Consider the following 22,543-nt stretch of genomic DNA (forward strand, 5'->3'; position numbering starts at 1 on the left):
TCCAAAGTGTCAGGGTGTCATATTCTTACAGATTCCTTCGGAAATCACAGGCTGATTGTTTAGTTTCTCTCAGCTTCCTTCCCCCCACCCCCTGCCTCCCTTTTATGTTTTTGGTTGGACTTTTTTTGGCATACATAGCAACCACTTCGTTAGAAGTCACAATTTACCTGTGTATCAACCGAAAATGGTTGTATGGCTGTCACTTTCCATCCATGTATTGCATGTAACATCAGGGCTACCAGACTATGTGATGGTTTTTGCCCTCATTAAATGGATACAATAGTTGACTGCTGACTTGGTTTTGGTAATTGGTAATTAGAAAATCATCATTCATAATTACTCTTGACAGTTATTGATCACACGGTCTTGTAGAAATAAGTTGTCCTTGGAGATCACCAACAGAATAAATCCACATAATTAATTGTATTTAGCCTTTGAAGCCCTAGCTCAATACTTCTAATTATGGATGTGTTTAGCTCAATGAAGTTCACTGTTTTCATAAGGATTTGGCAACATGTCCCTCCACAAGTGTGGAATTGGCTCTTTGGCAAACAAATGTTTTTACAGTACAATCTTGTATAGCAGTCAGCAGCGCTATGGTGGTGAGCATTAGGTCTTATGTTGGTTATATAGAAAGTTGCAAAAGAGCTAATACTGCCATTTTCATTGACCAATATTTCCAGTATTGTCTTCCTGAGGATTTTTGCTTGGGTAAAGGTTGCAATATCAGAACTTCAATTTATAGGAAAACTTTTAGGAATCTTAAGCATTTTCACAAAGAATCATAGATTGGGAATTTATTGTGTGTTTTTAGAATCTGTATTTGATTTTGTTTGTTTGGGGTTGTTTTTTCTTTATCCATGCAGGTTTACCTATGAAATTGCCCCTGTTTTTGTCCTCATGGAACAAATAACACTTCGAAAGATGAGAGAGATTATTGGATGGTCAAATAAAGATGGCGATGGAATATTCTCACCCGGTGAGTTTTTCCTCTCCATTTTGGTAGTTTGACTAAAGCTTCAAAAGTTAAAATAAACATAAGCTGGGTCTGAGTGCCCACAATCACTGCAACAAAAAGCAGTGTGTCAGATATTTAGAAGTAGGAATGCTTTGTTTAAATATCCTACAAAAAAGTTGGGGGAAAAACCTTATCTTTAAGTATGGCTATGTATCATGGCTGGTCAACATTTTAAAACTTGACTGCAAGCTCTGGTGTATAGTTAGGCATTTAACCACCCTTTTTTGCGCTTAATTTCTGGAGGTGTTGAGCAACCACAATTCCTGCCGACCAATAGCTCTTGAGAATCAGGTACTGACTTCTTTGATGGTCAGTGAGGATTTGGGCTCACAGTCAGAAAAAGACTGTGACTGCCTGTCTCTTTCTAAGACTTATTATCTGGGATATAATCTGACTGGATTCACAAGTAGGATTCCAGTATGAAGACCAAGACAAAGTCTTCACATGAAGTTGATACAGAGGCAGTCAGCAGTGACAGAAAAGACTGGTAAACCATGTGGAGGTCCTGGGCCCATGTGTGGGCAACATGGGTGCCCAGCAAAACTCCAGATTTTTGAGTTTGGTGTGGGGGACACACCGTCCTGTTTTAGAGGATGAAAGACAATTCCACCCCCTTTTGGAGCAGCCCTCATAAAATCTGGGAATGCTCACTTGGTCTCCAGTCCTATCCTCTGTGTTCTTGCTGATGAAGAAATGTTAGAGGAAGAAGTTATCCTAGACTTTATGGATGAGATTCACTTTACTAAATCCTGAGGTCTGCGTTGTAGAGCTGAGCTAATTGTCCCGGGCTCTTTTTAGCAGTAAACCAAGAGAAACAGGTGCTCTCCCTCAATTCCCATTCTTAAAAGTCAGTGCCATAAAAGGTTAGCTGAATCATAACCCTCAAAGTGCTTCTTTCCCTTATCAGACTATAAGGAAGCTTAGAATAACTAGCTTGGCTGTAGAAATCTACCTTTAAGGGATCTATTTCTGTATTTACAGTGACATGGGATAAATCCATCCAGTACGTGGCATTTCTTCAGTCTCAGACAGTTTGGTTAAGTTCCTGTTATTCTTGCTAACAAGAAGTTGTCATGCAAAAGCAGCGCAGTGAAAGCTGAAATTTCTAGGAATGTGTTACAAAACATTAGCGATGGAAAAAGATGACGGATAGGAAATTCTGACTGTCAGCAATGACTTTCTAGAGGGTCTATCCCTATGCTGTTTGGGCAGATGACCATGCATTTCAGAGATTTATTTTTTCATAGTCCACTGCCACTTTCACTGCATAACGCAAATGAGACTTGGATGTCTTCGGTCTAATATGTGTTTTTTCTCATTATCACTGTTTTATTATTCATTCATTTATTCGTTCACAGGAGGAGCTATCTCCAACATGTACAGCATAATGGCTGCACGCTACAAGTATTTCCCTGAAGTCAAAACCAAAGGCATGGCTGCAGTTCCTAAACTGGTTCTCTTTACCTCGGAACATGTGAGCTTAATAACAGTGCTAATTCTTAATTTATTGATGTATGTTGTGAAGATGCTTCATCATTAAACAACCACTCCATTAAATGTGCACATGTTTTGCTGCAGAGTCACTACTCAATAAAGAAAGCTGGAGCTGCACTTGGATTTGGAACAGACAATGTGATTTTGATAAAATGCAATGAAAGGTAGGATGAATGCTAAGGTTTTGATATACTAAATGTGTTCGTCTGTTAAATTTGTTGTATTGTGCTTAAGGACTGGTTCAGTACAGTGTGTCAAGTTGCTAATGGCCTGTTGAGAAAATCCTATTAAATTATTTCAACTGTAGCTAGCATTTCCATATGCACTCTTTAATTTTCTTTGTTTTTCTGTTTCTACAATCATTACAGAGGCAAGATAATACCAGCTGATTTGGAGGCAAAAATTTTGGAAGCAAAACAAAAGGTTTGTGTTTCTTAAAATTAGTGCTTGAATGCTTGGTTTAGTAAAATTACCTCTCCCTTTGAAGGCTGAGGGTTAACATTAAAAGAGAACATTAGAATGATATAAATGTTATAATAATATTTTCAGTTGCTTAATTATACATTCATGTGTTGTTTAGGGAATTATCTATATGTCTTGCTAGGGTTTCATTTGATGTTTAAAAACAAGGTATTTTAAACTCTTGAATCATATCTATATTTTATGACTTTAAAAAGATAGCTTTCTGTTTGGAAACATATGGAAAAAATTATGAAAACATGAAACTAAACCTACTTTTGCCCCAAACTTTGAAGTTCAGTCAAAACCATAAAAAATTCTATGGTAATCCTAAAAATTCCTATAGATTTCAAGTGTGAGGCTGCAGGTTTAGCACACATAGCCAGTAAGTTTAATTTTTTGAGGCATTCATTGTTATTTCTTGAATCAATGCAATGATTAATTTTGTATAAACCCACCAACGTTGGAGCAATTGAGATTATATTTTTATTTCTTAACTTCTTTACATTTGGGCACTCTATGAAATTGCCGTTCACATTTATTTAATCTAATTCAAAGTTGTCTCACTTTATTCTGATAGTTCCACATTTATTACTTTTTTGATTGCTTTGTTCTGTTTATTAATAGATAAAGACAAAAGGAACAACTTCAAGCCTTTCAAATCACAACTTAGCAATCACATTTAATTAACTTTCCTTTATATTGCTCTAAAAGTCTCAAGTTTCCTTGGCTATTACTAGTCTTTCACTAGAATGTTTGAATCTTCTCAGTAAAAGATATTAGACAAAATAATATTATCTTCTGACTAGTTAGTTTTGTGAAGTTACAGTATAGTAAAACCAGAGTTTGTTCCTACCATGTATAAAATTTGTTAGGTTTTACTCTTTATATGTACCTTTCACATGGGAAGAAATCCACTTTTAGGTTGGAAAATGGGATAGCAACATTTTAAACATTATTTTCACTTATTTTGGTTTTTTTCTGAAAGAGGTTGGATTTTGTATTTAATATTTTTATTTTTATTGTAGGGATATATTCCTCTCTTTGTAAATGCAACTGCAGGCACAACAGTATATGGAGCCTTTGATCCAATACAGGAGATTGCAGATATATGTGAAAAATATAACCTCTGGCTCCATGTAGATGTAAGTAACTAAATGAAGTGCTATTATTCAGGCAAAAGACAATTTTTGTTTACACTTGTTTTGTCTTGAATTAAAATATTTATTACTAGATCCTGAGTAAGTTGCAACATGTTAGGCTTTTCCAAAACAATGGGTCTTCTCTTTTTTTTTTCTCTTCTAGGCTGCCTGGGGAGGTGGGCTCTTAATGTCCCGAAAGCATCGTCATAAATTGAATGGAATAGAAAGGTACTACGCAGTGCTTATTTGTAATATTGTTATCAAATATTACATGACACTTGACAAATTTATGAAAAGATGGATTTGCTACATTCAGGAGTTTAGCCACTAAATTAAATTAAGACAGGCAAGAAAGGTTCACACTAGGAAGAGTGAAACAATACTACAGAAGAAAACAGTGATGTACAGCTGAGTGAAAGGTAAGTTTTCAGCAGATTTTCAGGAGGACAAGGATATTGCCTGGCAAAAAAGGAAGGGAGATTGTTCTATGCGTAGCTTTGAAGGAATCATAAGTCTGGGAATGGGTGAAGGAAGATCTGAAGTGTGAAGCGTGAGAGCTAGACAATCTCTGAAATGTAGGGCTTTGAGAAGAGCAGTGAGAAATGAGGAATCCAGAGAAGGTGTTTGAGCATGAGTACGTATAATGGGAAGCCATGACGTGATGGGAATTTGTAGAGATTCTCTCCTGAAAGATGTTTGCAGTTATTTCCAGAAAATAGAGAGTGTATGTCCTGCTTGCAAATGAGTGTTCTGTAAATGAAAGTTTATAAATACATAAATATTTGCTTACATTTGTATTGCTTATATATATACACACACACACAAACATGTATGTGTATACAAGAAAGAGAGGAACATGTGGCAGAGACTGAATTAATAGCAGTTTTTAGGGGCAAATTTCAGTACCTGTGAGGCTGGAAAGGACTATGACAGCATAGAGCTAGTACAGATATACTGTGCCAGGCAGAAGACTGAGGGAACTTCCAGGGAGGCCAGAAAGAGTCACGGATACTCACCACATCTCAGGGCACAGGTGTTATGAGTTGGTGCCATGCCAGGATTACATGAAACAAGCAGAAAACTCTTGCAGAGGCCCAAATGAAGTCTGCAGAAAAGAGTGCGTGTGTGCCCCCAGGCACATAATGCAAGTTACCAAGATGCCCAGTGAGACCAGAAGCCAGCCTTTGTTACATAATTAACTGAACCAAATTTAAAAGGCAAGGTATTTGTGTTGGAAGTGACAGCAAAGTGAGAGTGAGAGCCTGCCCCTAGCCCTTGCAATTCAGGCTCAGGAGGAGTCCTATGTGCAGGCTTTGGCGCAGTTGTTCCCATATCCAACAGTGACAAGGCTGCAGTCTGTAGAAGATGCCATGTTTATAACCCCATGGGTGTGTTTGTCTCTATATTTCCCCTGAAACTGCTCTATCATAAAAAGCCATCTGTCTCAATAAAAATCAGAAAACAAGTGAAGATCTGGAAACATAAGAACTTTCCCATCATTGCAGGTATCAGCTTTCAGGGAAGCAAAAAAGGTTTGAAACAAGCTCTACCCATGTAACCTCAAATTAGCACCAAATTGCTTCCTTGAGTCAACAGTGCTGAATGTGGGCACTGTGTAAAGGCATAAAACAACAGAGAGCAATGCCCTTCCTTATGGAAAACAAACTTTCCTAGTGGTGGGCATCCCATACGGTAAGTGAAAAACAAGTACAAGGTAAAGAATAATGTATGGAAGGACTGGTGGGAAAACTACGTGGACCCTCGTGTCGCAGGGCCAGCAGTGTGTGGTGTGCCAGGAGTACTCTGAAGAAGCAGAATCATTGCCAACCTCTGCCCAGTCCAATTTGCTAGTCAGTCATGTTATGGCAACATGTCTAATACGAGGTCAGCAATGTAATTTCCTTAAGCGACATGGGTTTGGTCACAGTGGTGTAGCACACCTCTTTTGACCTGAGGTCAACGCAGAGGTGCTAATTAAGACCATAATCTTGAGCAAATACAGGAAGCAGCAGGCCATGCAGCGTGATACTATTTTTTTTCTAATCAGTTGTGTGGATCTTCAGACATGGGATGGGGCCCATGCATGCTGGGTAACTGCCCGTCATGGGCCCCAGTGGGACTGGGACGGGGCTGGGGCTGGCCACGGTGGGACAGCCTGAGGCGGGCTGGGGCTGCCAGGTGGAGAGTGACGGCTTCATATTAGAATAGACCTAATGCTCCTTGCAAAAAAGACTTTAAATTGTCTTTGATTGGAACCCTGACAGTTAAATAAATGTGCTAAACCGAAACCATAGCGCACTCAGAAGGAAATGAGCTGTTATATAAATTTCTGTTTCTCGACTACTTCATCTGAACTATTAATGGAGTTTTTTAAAAGCTATTTGCCTCCTAAGTGTGAGCTATATACCTGCTGGTTTGCACTGCCTAAGCAGGAGATTTTTGAGGGATGGTGAGCTCCCCGGTACAGCGCAGGCTGTGCTGTTCTTTTGGCTGAGGGGTGCTACGGTCTAACCTAGCGCAGGCAGAGCTTGGAATCTGACCTGGAATCTTTATGGAACTGGTGGTCCTCAGGCTGGGGTGAAGCAGTCATTGTGTTGCTCGAAACAAAGGAACAGTTGTCGTGTCCTCTGAGAGCAGGGTGTAGAAGAGAGAGGAGGAAATATCTTTGAATTTTCTCTCAACCACATTGTAAGAACACATGCATAGTCTGTGAAAAACGATTACACACTTTCCTTCTCTGGAACACACAGTGAATCAAGGGGACATTTGGTAATTAATTACTTAGGGTGAAGAGGTCAATGGATGTGCAATGTTGGCACATTTATTTTAGCATCATCATTAAACTGTCTAGGATAGTATGTTAAAAATACAGAACATCTCATCTGTTTGGTTAGTAAATTAGGTGATCTTGTGCATCCACTTGTGTCTACATGTAAAAAGTTTTAAGCTTTACACACAGAATGGTAGGATTGTGATGTAAGTTTTATAGCCTTTTAACAGTCTGTGGGCTTGACAAGCTAGTACAGAACAGGCCTCTTGTGGCTCTAACTGAGAAAGCAAATGAGCATGCAGTGTTCTGTCCTTTCCTTTCCACATTTCCAGCAGCTGTTCAGTGAAGAACTCTGTTCTCCTGGAATTCATATTATTCCCTTAATTCTCTGACAGCCCCCTCAATCAGTACCTTGAATTGATATAACCTGTCAAACTGTTCTTGTTAGTTTTGTTAGTGCTATTTCCAGAAATGGAGTCTGCTGGGGATGAAGTTGCTGTATCAGCTAACCAGCATAGTCTGACACTAATTAGCTGGTATTAGTAATAATATAAACTAATCAAAAGTCTGACATTGCAATGTTAACATGTGAAAAATTCCTGTCCTGGACAGTATAGCTGGGAAAGAAGACACTTCAGACAGTAATAATCTCTATAGTGAAATCATCATGGTCAAAACTCAGTACATTTCCAGCTGAAAGCAGAAAACAAAGGTGACTGCTTCAGGTCAAGTTTCTGTTTTCCAGATCTATCTGAATGTGTAATTTTTTTGCAGAGCCAACTCAGTCACTTGGAATCCACACAAGATGATGGGAGTGTTGTTACAATGTTCTGCCATTCTTGTCCGGGAAAAGGTCTGCCTTATGTTTAATAATTAAGCAGTTAAAAAAAAAAAGAAAAAAAAGTAAATATCAAGCCCTACTTTTTAAGAGGGCAGTGCAAAATCCATTTAATTTCAAAATTTTCCTTCTTTTTGGAAGGAATAATTGTGTGGATTTATGTTGTGTTTAGGAAGTTGTTTTATCTTTTCTGGGTTTTTTATTTCTTTGGCTTTTTTTGTTAAAGCTGTAGACAAGATGGGTCAGATCTTTAGCTGTTAAATCTTTGCATACTCTGTTAACAACACTAGAGCCATACTAACATATTCACTTGAGCATCTGCCCCGTTGTTTTTATGATATACTGAACATATACCCTTGGTCTTAGTAATTGGTCACAGCCTAAACTGCTTAAATAAACCCCAAATTTTTTACCTTACACAGTGGTTTAAAAATTTCTCAGTTTTGTTGAAAAGAAAACATGCTGCTTTTATTATGACTTCATATATGTTTTTAGGGCTTTCTCCTAGGTTCTTTATTGTCATCAGTGAAAGTAAGACCTGTGTCTTAATTCTTTTAAGCTATAGGTATTTTCTGTAGATGATTTAAAAAAAAAGTCATATAATCTGTGGATAGGACTAATTCTGTTGTCTACTAATTTCTGGCATGTCAGTTGCTACTAGAAGGTATTAGTTGAGGAAGTGGTCCCTGTGCATGGAACTGGGATGAAGGAATTGTGGGTTCCAGCCCCAGGTCTGACATTGCTCTTCCAAGTGACCAGTCCCTAAACTGAAGACTTATTTCCCTTTGTAAAACACTTTGACGTCTACTAGAGGGAAGCACTAGCCATTATTTAGTAATATGCATGCTTATTGTCCTGACGATTGCAGGATTTGGGCAAAAATTTTTATTCACTATATCAGAACCTCGACAGGTGTTTTTGTATTTATCAGATACACCGGTGTCTTTGAGCTTCTTTGAAGAACCACTGATAAATTCTAAAGCAGATGCAAACCATTTTAGAAATATCACATGTGTAAGACTTCTGTGTAACATACAGGAATTTGTTCTTCTTAGTTTTCTTCAGAGATGTTTACCAGTAATCCATAGGTTTCTGTTGGTCTGTGGATCATATTTATTTGTAAATAAAAAAATGTCTAGTTTAGGTCATTTGTGCTTGCATTTATCACTAATGTTAAGTGTCATAAAGCTGGGCAATATATAAAGTTGAAGCCTTCAATTACTTTTTTTCTTTCATTTTCTGTATCTATCTGCTGCACTGAGAGACCATAGCTTTGTTCTAGTGTAATTTAACACATCAAAAATCTAAGTCTTAAGAACATAGCCTTACAAAGTGAAGTGGACAAATTCAGTATCAAAAACTAAGAATCCAAATTAAACTGAGAATGTTTTTTCAGGTATTGGTGTGGGGGTGTTTAAAACTGTATGACTACTCAGGGACTTCTAAGAGAACCACCTTAGGTTATGAAACTATTTTTGTAGCTCAGGTTTACAAAATAAGGTCAGTATTTTATAATTTGGCCCGTTGAACAATTCTTCTGTGTATGTTTGAAATAAATGTTTAATGTATTATTAATGCATAGTGTTTCATATGCACACATGCCGTATAAGTCATGTAAGTACATGTTTTTCATTACAGGGTATACTCCAAGGCTGCAATCAAATGTGTGCAGGCTATCTCTTCCAGCAAGACAAGCAGTATGATGTATCCTATGACACTGGAGATAAGGCGATACAATGTGGTCGACATGTGGACATTTTCAAATTCTGGTTGATGTGGAAGGCAAAGGTAAATAATAAAAGTTCAGCTCAAAAATCAGAAATGTATTTATTTAATTCACAAGTCTCATGTAATGGAACACTTTTTTTTTAACATAAATGTTTGTGTAGTTACAATCACTAAACACACAGGTATCTGCATATTGTCAGAAAAGAGCCATTTGAATCGTAGAACAATGTTAGACATCAATAAATTCAGCTGGAAATGAGAAGAAAGTGTAAATCACTAGATGAGTCCTGCAGTAAAACCTGTGAGGACAGGACAACAAAATGGTCTTTTCTATACACTTACGTTTGTATTTTATGACAGATTACTTGTAGTAGCAGCAGAGCAGACTCAATGACTTACAGGGGTCCCTTGAGCATCAGGTTTGCAAAGCCTTTTTCTTAAGAAGCTTTGCCCAACTGATGATTTAACAGATGGTTCCCTGGTACTACTGTGATATGCCTGGATGGTTGAATTTAAGCATGGGCTTACATACAGGCTTGTATGTTCACAAGATGAAGGTCCATACAGTTGAGAAAACACATTTTATTTTTATTTGTTTATGTGCAGTCATCTTATTACTATTCTTCTTGCTCTTCTGCTGCCAAAATGGTAGCCTGTCCACAGTCTGATCTATTTTTATGAAACTGAGATCAAACCTAATGGCAAAATGTACAACCATGAAACAGTTTTCACTTTGGGTGAAAGTTAGATGGCAATAGTAAATAACCTATGACGATAAAAGATGTTTTTGTGCAGATTTCCTTAGTCCTGAAGACTGAGGGAAGAAAGTGACAGAACTTTAGTTATACAGTTACTTTTGTCGTCATTATTTGTTTCTAGAAGTACTTCAGAAAAGAAACACAACACTTAAACACAAAACATTTAAAAGAATGACTTCAGCAACCAGCACAGATTTGATTACCAGGCTAAGCACATTTCAGTCCAGACTCAGTTGTTCCTCAAAAATAAAACATTTTGGTACTGTGATCAGCAACATGAAACTTCTTATGACACATTAGAATCAGGCTGTGACTTGCAGCTGTGTAGTGTGTTGTTTATGGTCGTAATTACCAAGTGCTGACTACAGACACCATCAGAGCATGGACTGAACATTTTCCTAAACACTAGCCAAACACTTTCTGTTAAAACTAGCATGCTGATTCTAGCTCTGCTGTTATAGTCACCTGTTAAAGTGACCTCACTAAAGAAGTAGAACACTTCACAATAAATTAAAAAAATACAGTGGAAACCATAATGGATGTGGGTCATATTTAAAATTCAGAAGTAGTCTGTTTGTGGATGTGATTTTTAAAAAATTAATATAGATTAAAATTGCTAACTTGATCCACATATCTGGAGTTTAAATTTGTCCAGAAATTACTTAGTTCAGATTTCTGTTTGGTCTTGAGGCAGATTCGTATTTCTTGGATCTGAATTCTCTGAGGTATTAGATAGAATTTGTTTCTAGCAGATTGCATGATTATATTACAAAAATGTTAAGAAAACAAAATATTAGGAGCTATAGAAATTTTTCCTTCAGCATTAGTCACCATGAGTAACCATACTCTTGTCCTCATTATAGAAATATACAGCCTAGGTCCAGAGGTATTCTTGTGAATTCAGTCATTTTATTCAGCACAAAGAATTTATCCCACATATGCAATAATTTAGGAGTGTACTTGTCTTTTCTACTTCTTCATTCATATACAAAGTGTACTTGAAAAAATACCCAAAACCCTCTCAACATTTTTTCCGCTTATTTTATTTGTTATCAGCATTCATCTACTTTTTCTGGGATTATGATCTTTCAGAACAAATCAGATATGACAAATGGTCAGTGGGTAGGGAAATGACTTTTAGCAAACATATTGCAGGCTTTTGTTTGATGACTTTTTTAAAATGCAAATTTCTAGCAAACTGTTCAGAGGAAATAAATTACTTCCCAACTCTTACCCTTTCAGCTGAGTTCTCATTCCATGTTCCTAGTCTTTCAGCAAGAACTGGGCAGCCAAGACGTAACAGTCATAATATTTTTGGAAAATGAGAAGTAAAAAAAAAAGACCTAAAAATAATCTATGAAAAGTAACACAAAAGCCCTTGTCATCATAATGAATTATCTTAAAACAAGACCAAAACCAAACAGCAATTACAGTTAGGCCACATTTAGCCACTTTTGGAGTGTCAGTTAACTTTAATTTTAAATTACAAGAAACAATACTGCTCAATGTTTTTTGACTAAAAGCATTTAATAGTGAAGCCTATCTGGAAAGATGATTTGATTGGAGGAGGAAAAATGACGATATAATTAATACTTACTTTCTTTGTAAAACAGGGTACAGTAGGATTTGAAAATCAGATCAACAAATGCCTGGAGCTGGCGGAATATCTCTACACTAAAATAAAAAACAGAGAAGAATTTGAGATGGTTTTTGAAGGGGAGGTAAGTTTTCTTTCATTTAACTTGTGTGCAGGAGCAAAGTCTGTATGGAATTTCAAAAACAATCTTAACACTTCTCACAGTTCTTCAAGCCAGCTATGCAAAACTGGTCTTATTTTCTAAAGAACTACATGACTATTGGCTTCTGAGAAGTTTTTTGGCCAAAAGCATGTGGTTTTGTACCATGAATGATTTATCATCTTTCCTGCTCTTCTGCAGAGGACTTCTCAGTTTAGGGCATAAAGACTACCTTAATACGATCTACTCATGCTGAGATTCCATGTTATAACATACATAACTGAGAATCTGCTGGTTTTGCTGTACGTTCTGTTGTTAGTGCCACTGCATAAGCCCTTGGTTGATAGAATAACAAATACGCTTCATCTCTCTGCTTAGTAAAAAAAGGAAAATTGTGTTGCCTTTGCTGTGATCCTGGAAAACAGTTCCTCATGAAACTGCATGAAGGTGAAAAGCATTTGCACTTCATTAGCACCCTAAAACACTGTAAATAGGACAATGCATAGGGAATCCAAGCCAGCAGGTGCAACCTGCAGTACTGGAATCAGTTTTCTTTGTTTTAACATGCAGAGCTCGGGAAGTTAATACTGTGTTTTGTCTTTCATGTCTGTGCTAAAACATGCTACTAACTAGCCTTCAGTGTGTGAGTGATCTGTATTATTTTGTTTATTGATGTATGTATTTGGTTCTTTTTGCAGCCAGAGCATACAAATGTATGTTTTTGGTATATTCCGCCAAGTCTCAGGGGCATGCCAGACTGTGATGAGAGAAGAGAAAAGTTACACAGGGTATGTGGCTTATGTTAAATGCAAAAATATAGCCTACTCTTTCAACTCAAAGTATTCTGTTTATTAAAAATAATCTATCTGGGTGTTGACATGTTTCAAATTCTGGGACGCAGTTTTCCAATTGCTTGTTATGACCTTGGCATTTGTTCAGCTTTGTCTCCTATTTATACTGAGGCTGAAGTCACATTTCACCTGTAGAACCAGACACAGAACACAGTCATTCTTTGTTTTGTAGCACTTCTGTGCTCCCAGAAGTGTCACCAATCTGTAAAAAATAGCTAGGCACAAAGATGCCTCGGTCCTGTTTGAATCGGACAGCATATCAGCAAGAGAAGGGAGAAACGGAAGGGCAGTTACTTGAAAATGCTGGGACAGGTAAAGGACATGGAAACCTGTACGTCCTTCTCAGGTCTATTTTGATTTTAAATATGCTTGGTTGGTCATGCATTAATACATTTCAATGAAAATGAATACCCTTTGAAGGACTGTGGGATAAATTTATTTGAAGAAATGATAGAAGGAAGTGAAGGCATCATAAAGGCACCGCCGCTTAGGACTCGCAGCTGAAGTGAAATACTTTTATTTTGTAGTAGCATTTTAGGCAGACTAAAGTGGAATGAAGTATGTGCAGGAGACAAAAGAATGGTTTAATAGTTGTCAAAATGACTTGCAATTTTTTTTATGTTTGGGAAGGGAGAAGAACGAGCAGACTTGGGAGGTTTTGTAGAGGATTTTATGTCTGCATCACACTGGGGAAAAAGAATAGAAATTCCTGGGTCAACCCAGTGGCATGTTAGATAAAGAAATTGCCAAAGAAAATAAAAGAGGAAGATAGGTGAGACTGGTAAGGAAGGATGAAATGTTTGACTTGACCCTGTTAAATGTTAGAGATATAAAGCATCCTACCAAACAGTAAAAAAGCCAGACATCTGACCTTGGCTGGCAGAGAGTAGAGCAGAAGAAGGTCTGGATGGAAAACCTGGGTTCAGTCAATACCAAATATTTCGATTGTTGGAACATTATTCCTTGTAAATTCAGTGAGGAAGTGCAATTGTGGTAAATGCACAGTACAGCAAAACTTACTGGAAGGTTTCCGTGGCTTATGCTAACAGAAAATATTCTTTATGACATACAAATTTTTGAAAAATTTCCATCATTGTTCCCTGCTCCCCCCCCCCCCCCCCCCAGCTTTGAGAATACATAATATTCTCATGGAAAATACCCTCAAAAAAGATATTTCTGGAGAAGGCTTTCATAAAACCACAGAAAACACTTTTTCATGAAAAAATCTTCAGCACAAAGAAATTACATGTATATTTAATATATAAAATTATTATATAGTGAATACTCTAGGATTCTATTAGTCTATTAGTCAAAAAGATGGATGTTATTGTTGTCAACTTTCCTTTAAATATCCAGTCTTAGATGTTTAGTTTTTCAAGCTTTTTCTGTTACAGATCTTTTAATAAAAACTAGTGTCTTTCTGATCTATCAATTTATTTTTTCCAAATTAATAAATGTTGTGACATATGAGGAAAGGATTGACTTTTTAAATTACTCTTCTCTCCCTCTCTCTTTTCTCTTTTTTTTTTTAAATTATAAAGGTGGCACCGAAAATCAAAGCACTGATGATGGAGTCAGGTACTACCATGGTTGGATATCAGCCTCAGGGCGATAAAGTCAACTTCTTCCGAATGGTCATCTCAAACCCAGCAGCAACTAAATCTGACATTGACTTCCTCATTGAGGAAATAGAGAGATTGGGGCAGGAGCTGTAGTACAGTTGTTGAATGATTTATTTCTCTAATTCACTCTTTTCCAGCACTGGCTATTTTTGTAACCCAGTTCTGCAGAACATGTTTTAAGGAAATTATCTTTCTGTAAGTTCCAATCTCCTAAGACATCCTTAAACAAAACACCTATAGGCTACTGAAACATATATGTATTGGTAGATCATATTACTGAGGGAAAATGTATTATCTTGAAGTTGAAATACTATTGACTCTTACATTGGTCTTGTTTATTGTAGTCAGCAGGAAATTAGTAAGTACTAAAATAGCAAATTAAGAATTCTGCACAGTATATATGTACAGTATAAATAAATATATATAATTATATATATATACATACATATATATATATATATAAAGTGGTTATAAACTTAGATCTAAGCCACAGCATGTTTTCCACTTTAAGAGAATTAACTTTTCCTTCAACAACTAATGATGTGGACGATGTGCTACAGATTTTTCTGCCAGGTAAAAATAGACATATAGAAACATTTCTAAAATGTAGATTCTTAGGAGCTAAAGAAAACGTATAACTGTATCAAACCTTATTGTTGGTGCTTCTCTCACATACAAAACAGCAATCTCTAACAGCACCTTCGAGTAAAATAGTTGTATTTCTCCTTTAGTGTCACATCAGGGGATAATAGTAGCAGAGTCATTGTAACAGGTATATTATTGCTGTATTTTTAGAGGTTAATTTGTGTAGATTGTGTATATTATTGTTAAATGACTTTGTGTAAAAGGATTTAAATGTAATAGTTTTACAGCAAGATAACTGTTGAATTGTAGGTATATGAAATATTTGCTTATTTATATGCAGAGATTTACCATGCTGAAGAGTTGTCTTGTATTTTCTTCCATTTGTAATGTATCCTATTTATATATTATTGAAGTTCTAAATAATGTTTATGGTATTTTAGTGTCTTTGTGAGCCAAAGAAAAAATACAAAAATATTAGTTGACACTTTCATTTAAATCCTAGTGCCCTTAAATAAGAACTTACAGATAATTTTACTGAATATAAGGAATTCTAACATTGTGTATAGACTGTCAAATGATGAGATCCTTTAAATCTATTAGAATTTTCAGTTTTATTTATTGTAATGTCAGACTGTCTGTTTAGTGTTCTGAATGCTTTTCTAGTGAATATTGGTTGTTAACCAAGGCCCCTGTTTTTGAGTTGTATTTCAGGACTAATCTCTACGACCATTTTAATTAAATTCTGTGGAAGTTTTAACCAGCATTATTCTTTTAGTGAAATGGAATTCACTATGTGTTTGGAGCTTATAAAATAAATAAAAACAAAAGTAATCTCAGAATCTTTAAATACAGCTGGCTCGTCATAACAATTTCAACTGGCTAGACTTTTCAAAGTATAGACAGCAGAGTCATCTGCAGCCTGTTCAGTTTTACTCATTAGATAACCCATACTACCAAGTGGAAAACGCCACACTGGAAGCAGACTAGTGGAAGAAAATGAAGATTCAGTAATCTTCTGTCTACTGAGTTACTGTCATAGTGATAAATAGAATATGTTAATTTCAAATCTTTTAATACATGATTCTGTGGCTATCTCCTATGCAAGTCACTAATTAACTGTTTTTCTTTTCTCTCCCCCCCCCCCTTCCCAATCCACAATAAAATTAAATTATTTTAGAAACATTCAGTGAAATGCAGTCATGCTATACAGTTTTCACAGCCCCTCTGGCCCCCTTCAGCCCAGTGGAAGGACAGCTACAGCCAGGAGAGATTTCCACCCTGCAGGTCCCACTGGTCATCTCCTGAGGATGCTGTCTCACATCTTTGGCTGCATCAGAGCAGGGAGAAGGAAGAAGCTGTCATGGTAAATGCCGTATCATATAGCATAGCCTTTCTAGCTTTTCATAGGACTACTGCTTATCCCTCTTCCATAACCTTCTGTAAAACATTCTTGAAATTGAGTGGAATCTAAAAATTATTATGAATTTGTCACTGTCATTTAAATTTATGAGTACAACTTTCAAAAGATTACCTACATGGTTACTATTATGCCATGAAACCCCCCAGTGATCTCACCAGTACAGTATTTCTTTCATTAGGTTATTTTCCTTAAGACACTGTAGTTGGTTTCATGTCTTCTTGATATTAAACCTCAATCCTCCTTAATTATTACCCTGATTAAATTTCTTAATGTAAACATCCATGCTGTATGACCTCAGGCCTGCAATAGAGAAGTAGTCAGCATGGATATTGACTTCAGCACCAGCTTCCGTAACACTAAATGCTGTTCTTTATAGATGCCAGCTATGCATCAACAGCAGAGGGCCTCTCCTTAAGAGCTGTTTTTAGAGTACAGAAAGGAGTTTGTTTTGAAGAGGAAGTACGTGTCACATTTTGATTTACGGGCTTCTGCCTGGAATCTGGTTTCTGTAACAGTTCTACTTTATTCAAAGGGCAGCTACAGAAGACTGAAAGATTTCCCTCAGTCCTCCTTGTTTACGAGAAACAACATGAACTAGTGTAATCGATGCAAAGATGTATTACTGCTGACTTAGCTTCACCAGAGGATTTTTACATCTTCCACGCAAACAGCACCATGGTCCTTGTAATCTCTTCAACCAGTTCTTGGGTGGAAATTTCTGACTTCCTTCACCTCCCTAGACAAGATATTTCAGCAGAAGTGTTAGTAAAGACCCCAACTTACCCTTAATCCTCTAACCTTAATGTTTTAACCTCATGGACCTTGTATCCAGATCATCATCCCAGTATTCTAATAATAATTTATTGTATTTAAAGTGTCATTCTCCTAGAAACATATAAGCTAGGTAAAGGGAATAATCCTCATGTAACCAATCATGAAACTATAGGAAAGACTTATACAATATGGCTTATTGGCGTTCATACAGCGAGCCTTGGACAGTTCTGTGATGTAGTTGGAAATAGATCTAGATCTCTTCAGCACATACACAGTGTTTTGCTTACTAAAATGTCTGCTTCTTCATTGAATAGAGTATCTTGTGTTTTGAAGGTCAAAAGCATCAGAGGTTCGACCTATTGCCGTTGCTGGTTTGCAGCTAGGTGGGAACCATGGAGCTCCTCCTGCTTGTTCCAGAATTGAGACAGTTAACACTGAGCTGTTTTCTCTAAAGACAGGGTGTTTAAATTTATCTTCCTACTCTCTGCATTTTATCTTGCCTTTCTGCAGTGTTGTGTCTTGACACAAATGACACCCACAATTAGGTTTTTGCAAAGCTTTTGATTCTAATATCAGATGTTGGTGTGTTTCCCTATGACATGCACCATGTTCCACAGGCACAGGGCTCATATAAATTTCTGACTTGGTCAGCTGATTTAAACAGAGCATTTACAGTCATCAGTGAGAGAACTCATCTGTGTTTTCTTCTCAGTAGGTAATTTTCACGTGAGTAATATGTTACAGCTTCTCAGACAAAAGCTTACCTGGAATTTTCCTGCTTTTTAATCCATACTCTGTTGGCTGTGAGAGATCAGGAAGTATGGATATACAGAAGTGTTGACTAATTCAAAGCATTGCAATTCCAGGTGAGTGATTTCGTTTTTCTGAGGTTTGAAATACACTCTAAGATAGCAATATTGCCTTTAAAATCACATGGACAATCACTGTAATTTTTGTGGGGGTGAATTCAGATCAAATAAATGATATGTAAGACCTGAGCTGAACATGTAACTGCAGTGCTTATTAACTGATGTAATTCATTTGGAAAAGTCTGATTGTTGGATAAAAATCAACAGCAGCTGTTGATTTTGAATGAGAAAAATTCTGATGGTATTATTAAAGGTACTTTTTAGAGAAGATAGATTATACCATTCATGGCAGGCGGACGGAACCAGGGGCCTTGGGAATAACCCAGGATTTTAAAATCATCATTGACTTAGTTAATGATCTGTTTTTTGAACAGTGACAAATATGAAGAGATTTTTTAAACAGAATCTCTGTTTTGTGGTTTAAGAAATGTCAAAGTTATAAAGGAGATATGCAATGCAGTTTTAATTTTTCAATAAAAGTCGATCTTAAAACTGTCTAATTTGTCTCATATAATTTTTGTGAGCTCTTTTGTTTCCTTAAGAATATGAGACAAAAGCATACAACATTATCCCTCACATTAAAAGCAGTAAGGCAAATGTTAAGGCTACTATTTAGTTTTAATTGTGAATTAAATGTGAGCTTGTACCAACGCAGACTGAGGAAGAACCGCAAGCTCTGAACCTTGATCAGCTTGAATAGGGCTGTCAAGACATTAGTGCTGTGTAGAAATGCTAAAAAATAGATAATCTAAAAATCTTTCTGTATGGTGTTTTGTGTGGTTTATAACTGTGTCCAGTTTATACAGAGGACCCAAGAAAGTAAACAGGAACTTTGGAATAGGTAAAAAAAAATAATATCAAGCCCTTGTGGTAAAAGCCCTGCTATTTAATCTGTTGATATATTTATAAAACTTATTTCTTGTAATGCAGGTCTCACTCCCAGAAAGACTTGAATACATGCTTAACTTTGCACAGTTTGCAATGTCACTGGTTGGTCTCAGTGTTTGTTTATTAAGCACCTTTAAATCTGCACACAATCAGAACTAGGATATTTTTATGCAATCAAGAACCTACTTGACTGAAAAAGTACTTTTCTGTATGTAATGTAAAAAAATACAAGAGAGGACCAGGCCTAAAGGTGTTTTGAACAGTGTTATGTTTCAGCACTTCCGCGCATCTGGCAAGAGATGATACAGAGGTGGGACAAGGAGCCCTCAAGGCCATATGGCAACATACTGTGGAATCAGTACTGCAGGGCACGGGGTGCCTGACTGCAAAAACATTTAAAGTTTGTAGAGCAGAAAATCTGTGAGGGTTCTTATCTGAGTCAGTTGGAACTGGGTTTCTTTGTTCAGCCATTTTTTTTTTTAGTTAAGCATTATAATGCATGGGGTTTTACGGTTATAAAAAAGTTTCCTTGAAACACAAATAAATGAGATATTGACAGCTTTATTTTGTGAGTAAAGTAAATATGTTTTGTGGGAATGATTTTGTGAAGGTGTACAAGGGAAGCCTAGTCTTGCCACCACAGAAGTCAAGAGGAGAATTACTGCTGAGTGCATGAATCAATCTTTCCCGCTCCTGGAAGTGAAAGACCATTTCCTAACAAAACAACAGAATGACACCCAAAGTCTGAGATAAGAATTTCAGTATTTTTTCCCTATATTCTCTAAAAAAAGGCTATGAATAATGCAGTAACATCAAACAAATTCAATGTATTTCATATAGAATCATAGATGTTTTAAAATACAACAGAAACTGAGTTTGAGCATAAAATAGTTGAAACGTAAAATTTATAAGAATGCCGTAACTTCAGGGAAATGCTTTTTTTTCCGCTATTTGGACTTGAGTGAAACATAGTAATTACAAAATACAAGTCTTCCCCTGTGTAAATGTAGTATGAATAAAAGCTTTTATGGCAAAGCTTTTGGCACATGATATGTCTTACGGTGATTAAAAAGTCTGGATTCTAGACCATATTTTGAGGTAACTTGCCATTCTATTATGGGAGTTAAAATTTTTTTGTGTGTGTGTGTACCAAATATATTGAAAAATAAGAGTAAATTTTGAATTCATAAAAGTATAAAATTATTTTTTTCATGATACAGAGAAATTCTGATTGATTACTACTTGATGCATTATTATCCCTAGAACTGTCATTGATTTTAATGCTATGTAACAAATTTTATTTTGATTGCTTTAGGGTAGGATGAGCATCCTTGAAGTAGGGTGAGTTTTCTCAAGAACAGTTTTCGAGTTAAAGAATTTTATGCAGCAAGCTAGGCATTAGGAAAATACATGCTGCAAAGAAACTTAAGTCCATTAGTGTAGTGTGCAAATTAAAATAATATAAATTATGGGAAATGCTTGCATCAGGTGTGAGTATTAAAGAATGTTCAGCTTACATACAGACTTTCATACTGTTCAATAAAATGTTAGGACCCCAGTGAAATTGTTTGTCGTTAGCTAAAGTGCACTGTGGTCAGCAGAATTACACCTGCCTGAATGAATTCCTTAGTGTTTCGTAATTCCCAAATTGTGACAGTTATGCTCAGGGCGATGACACATCAGCCAGCAGTACTGCTCACTGAAGAGCTGCCACTAAGCTAGCGAAGGGGAAGTGAGGCAGCACAAGCATTGGCTGAAAGCAAAGGTTAAAAGGAAGGATGGCTGCACAGCACGGAAGGATTTGGGTTTCATTAGAGCCTTTGGAAGAATCAGACTTCAGGACAAAGCAGAATTAAAATTACGGTTAGATTAAAAGATAGGATGCAAGCAGAACCTGGTCAGCAGACCTGGTAAAGAAAGGAAAAAAGTCCTGGCTCTCTGTTTTAATAGGTCTATGTACTGAGGAAAAGTGGAGCATTGTTTAGTAATAATGATAACAGAAAAATCTGAAGATAAAATATTACACGCCTTGATTTATTTCTGCTAGTTATTAGGTAATCTGTTCAACATCTGGGTATAATTATTTCAAACTGGATAAGTATACTTTATGTTTCTATTCATATTTCTTGGTATAAAACACAAGGACACATGTATGTACATACTCTGTGCATCAGAAAAAAGGAAATCTTGCATGATATTGACCATTTTATGTAGGACCTTTCAGATCATCTGCAAAGATTCTTGAAGTATAACATTCAATAACTATATCTTGAAGGAAGTAGTAAATTATTTTCCCTTCCCTTTGAAAGTATATGTGTGTGTTGCGTATGTATATGAATGAGTAAATCTCTATCACGTTAAATTCTTAAATTATATGCCTTTTAACAGGATGCCAGCCTAGTTCATCAGAGAACAGTTGATTTGAGGCAGGAATTACTGTGAAAAGTTTTGGCCTTGTTTTATGTGGAAAGGTGTTGTGCCACTACAGTGCGAGCAGAAGTGTGTAAGAGCATTGCAGGTGATAGGAAATGGAGAAAGACTAAGTTCAACTTTTCGAGAAAGCCTAGAAAAATGTCACAACAAGCAAAATCAACAAATGTAAGTACAATTACTTTGACTTAGAATTACAGAAGCCTGTCGCTTGTGACCACAATGTAAGCTGATTTGAAGTTGTATCTGCTTGGTGTGACATCAGCAAGAGTTTGGGTAATGCCAGTGTATAAAGCAAGCATATTTGCCTTTAAAAAAAAGGAACTTGAATGCTAACTTTAAACTGAACATGTAAAAGTGTCTCTAAAAAGCAAAACGGGAAAGGCATAAGACATTTCTCTCTCACTGTCATGTTGGTCAGGGCTTTTTATGTCTTTTAATGATTACACATATTATAAATTATGTTTATTGTTGAATGTATTACTTTATTAGTTAGGATTTTCCATGGGCCCCAGAAAAAAAGACCATTAATCTCAATTAAGCATCTTTTGGGAAGGCTGCCTGCAGGCTAAGACTGACATTTGTGCTTGTGGACGTAGGGCCAGACAGACCACTCGATCGCACGCAATGAACTCTTTACTTCCATTACTTTGGGTTTGTTATGGTTCCTCGTTGCGCTGCCTGGCTATGAGCATCCTCGGAAGAGAAGGCCCTGACTGACTGTATCCCTCAGCTAATTCACTCTTCTGGCACACGTGCAGCACGGGCACTCACTAATGCACTGGCAGGGCTCTCGATTATCTGAAGGAGCTCAGCTTCACTGGGACACGGGGCGAGATCTCCATGTGCTGGGCTTGATAGTGCTGACCTAAAGCACTGTGGCTGCTTTGATTACAGTGGGATTTCCTGTTTGTGGAAATAATGACTTCTACTAATTCATTGTAACTATGACTTTCAAGAACCATTGTTTTCATTTGCCAATAGGTATGCTGCTGCAGTAATGTAGTGTGTTCACGTACCTCAGTCATACTATTTCATAGTATATTACTTGAACTTGATTATGTTGTTTCAAGGCTATTACATTTCTTTATACTGTTTTGCATTACCTTCAATTAATTCAAATTAATTATCTCTTCAATTATTCTACATATTTTTCAAGAA

At 36.6% G+C, this 22,543-nt stretch overlaps 1 protein-coding gene across 1 annotated transcript in view; it reads left to right on the forward strand.

The window, feature by feature from the left end:
• GAD1 (glutamate decarboxylase 1) overlaps positions 1-18,561 on the forward strand; it is a 34,743-nt gene extending 16,182 nt beyond the window's left edge. The window contains exons 7-17 of the mRNA XM_037398388.1: positions 867-979; positions 2,377-2,492; positions 2,597-2,676; positions 2,881-2,935; positions 4,000-4,116; positions 4,277-4,341; positions 7,658-7,736; positions 9,360-9,509; positions 11,821-11,928; positions 12,642-12,731; positions 14,336-18,561. Of these exons, the coding sequence (XP_037254285.1) occupies positions 867-979; positions 2,377-2,492; positions 2,597-2,676; positions 2,881-2,935; positions 4,000-4,116; positions 4,277-4,341; positions 7,658-7,736; positions 9,360-9,509; positions 11,821-11,928; positions 12,642-12,731; positions 14,336-14,509 (1,147 nt within the window). The 3' untranslated portion in view covers positions 14,510-18,561. The remainder of the gene's footprint in view (positions 1-866; positions 980-2,376; positions 2,493-2,596; positions 2,677-2,880; positions 2,936-3,999; positions 4,117-4,276; positions 4,342-7,657; positions 7,737-9,359; positions 9,510-11,820; positions 11,929-12,641; positions 12,732-14,335) is intronic.
• Positions 18,562-22,543: the final 3,982 nt, after the last annotated feature.

This window comes from Falco rusticolus, chromosome 8, assembly GCF_015220075.1.
Source record: "Falco rusticolus isolate bFalRus1 chromosome 8, bFalRus1.pri, whole genome shotgun sequence".
Lineage (NCBI taxonomy): Eukaryota > Metazoa > Chordata > Aves > Falconiformes > Falconidae > Falco > Falco rusticolus.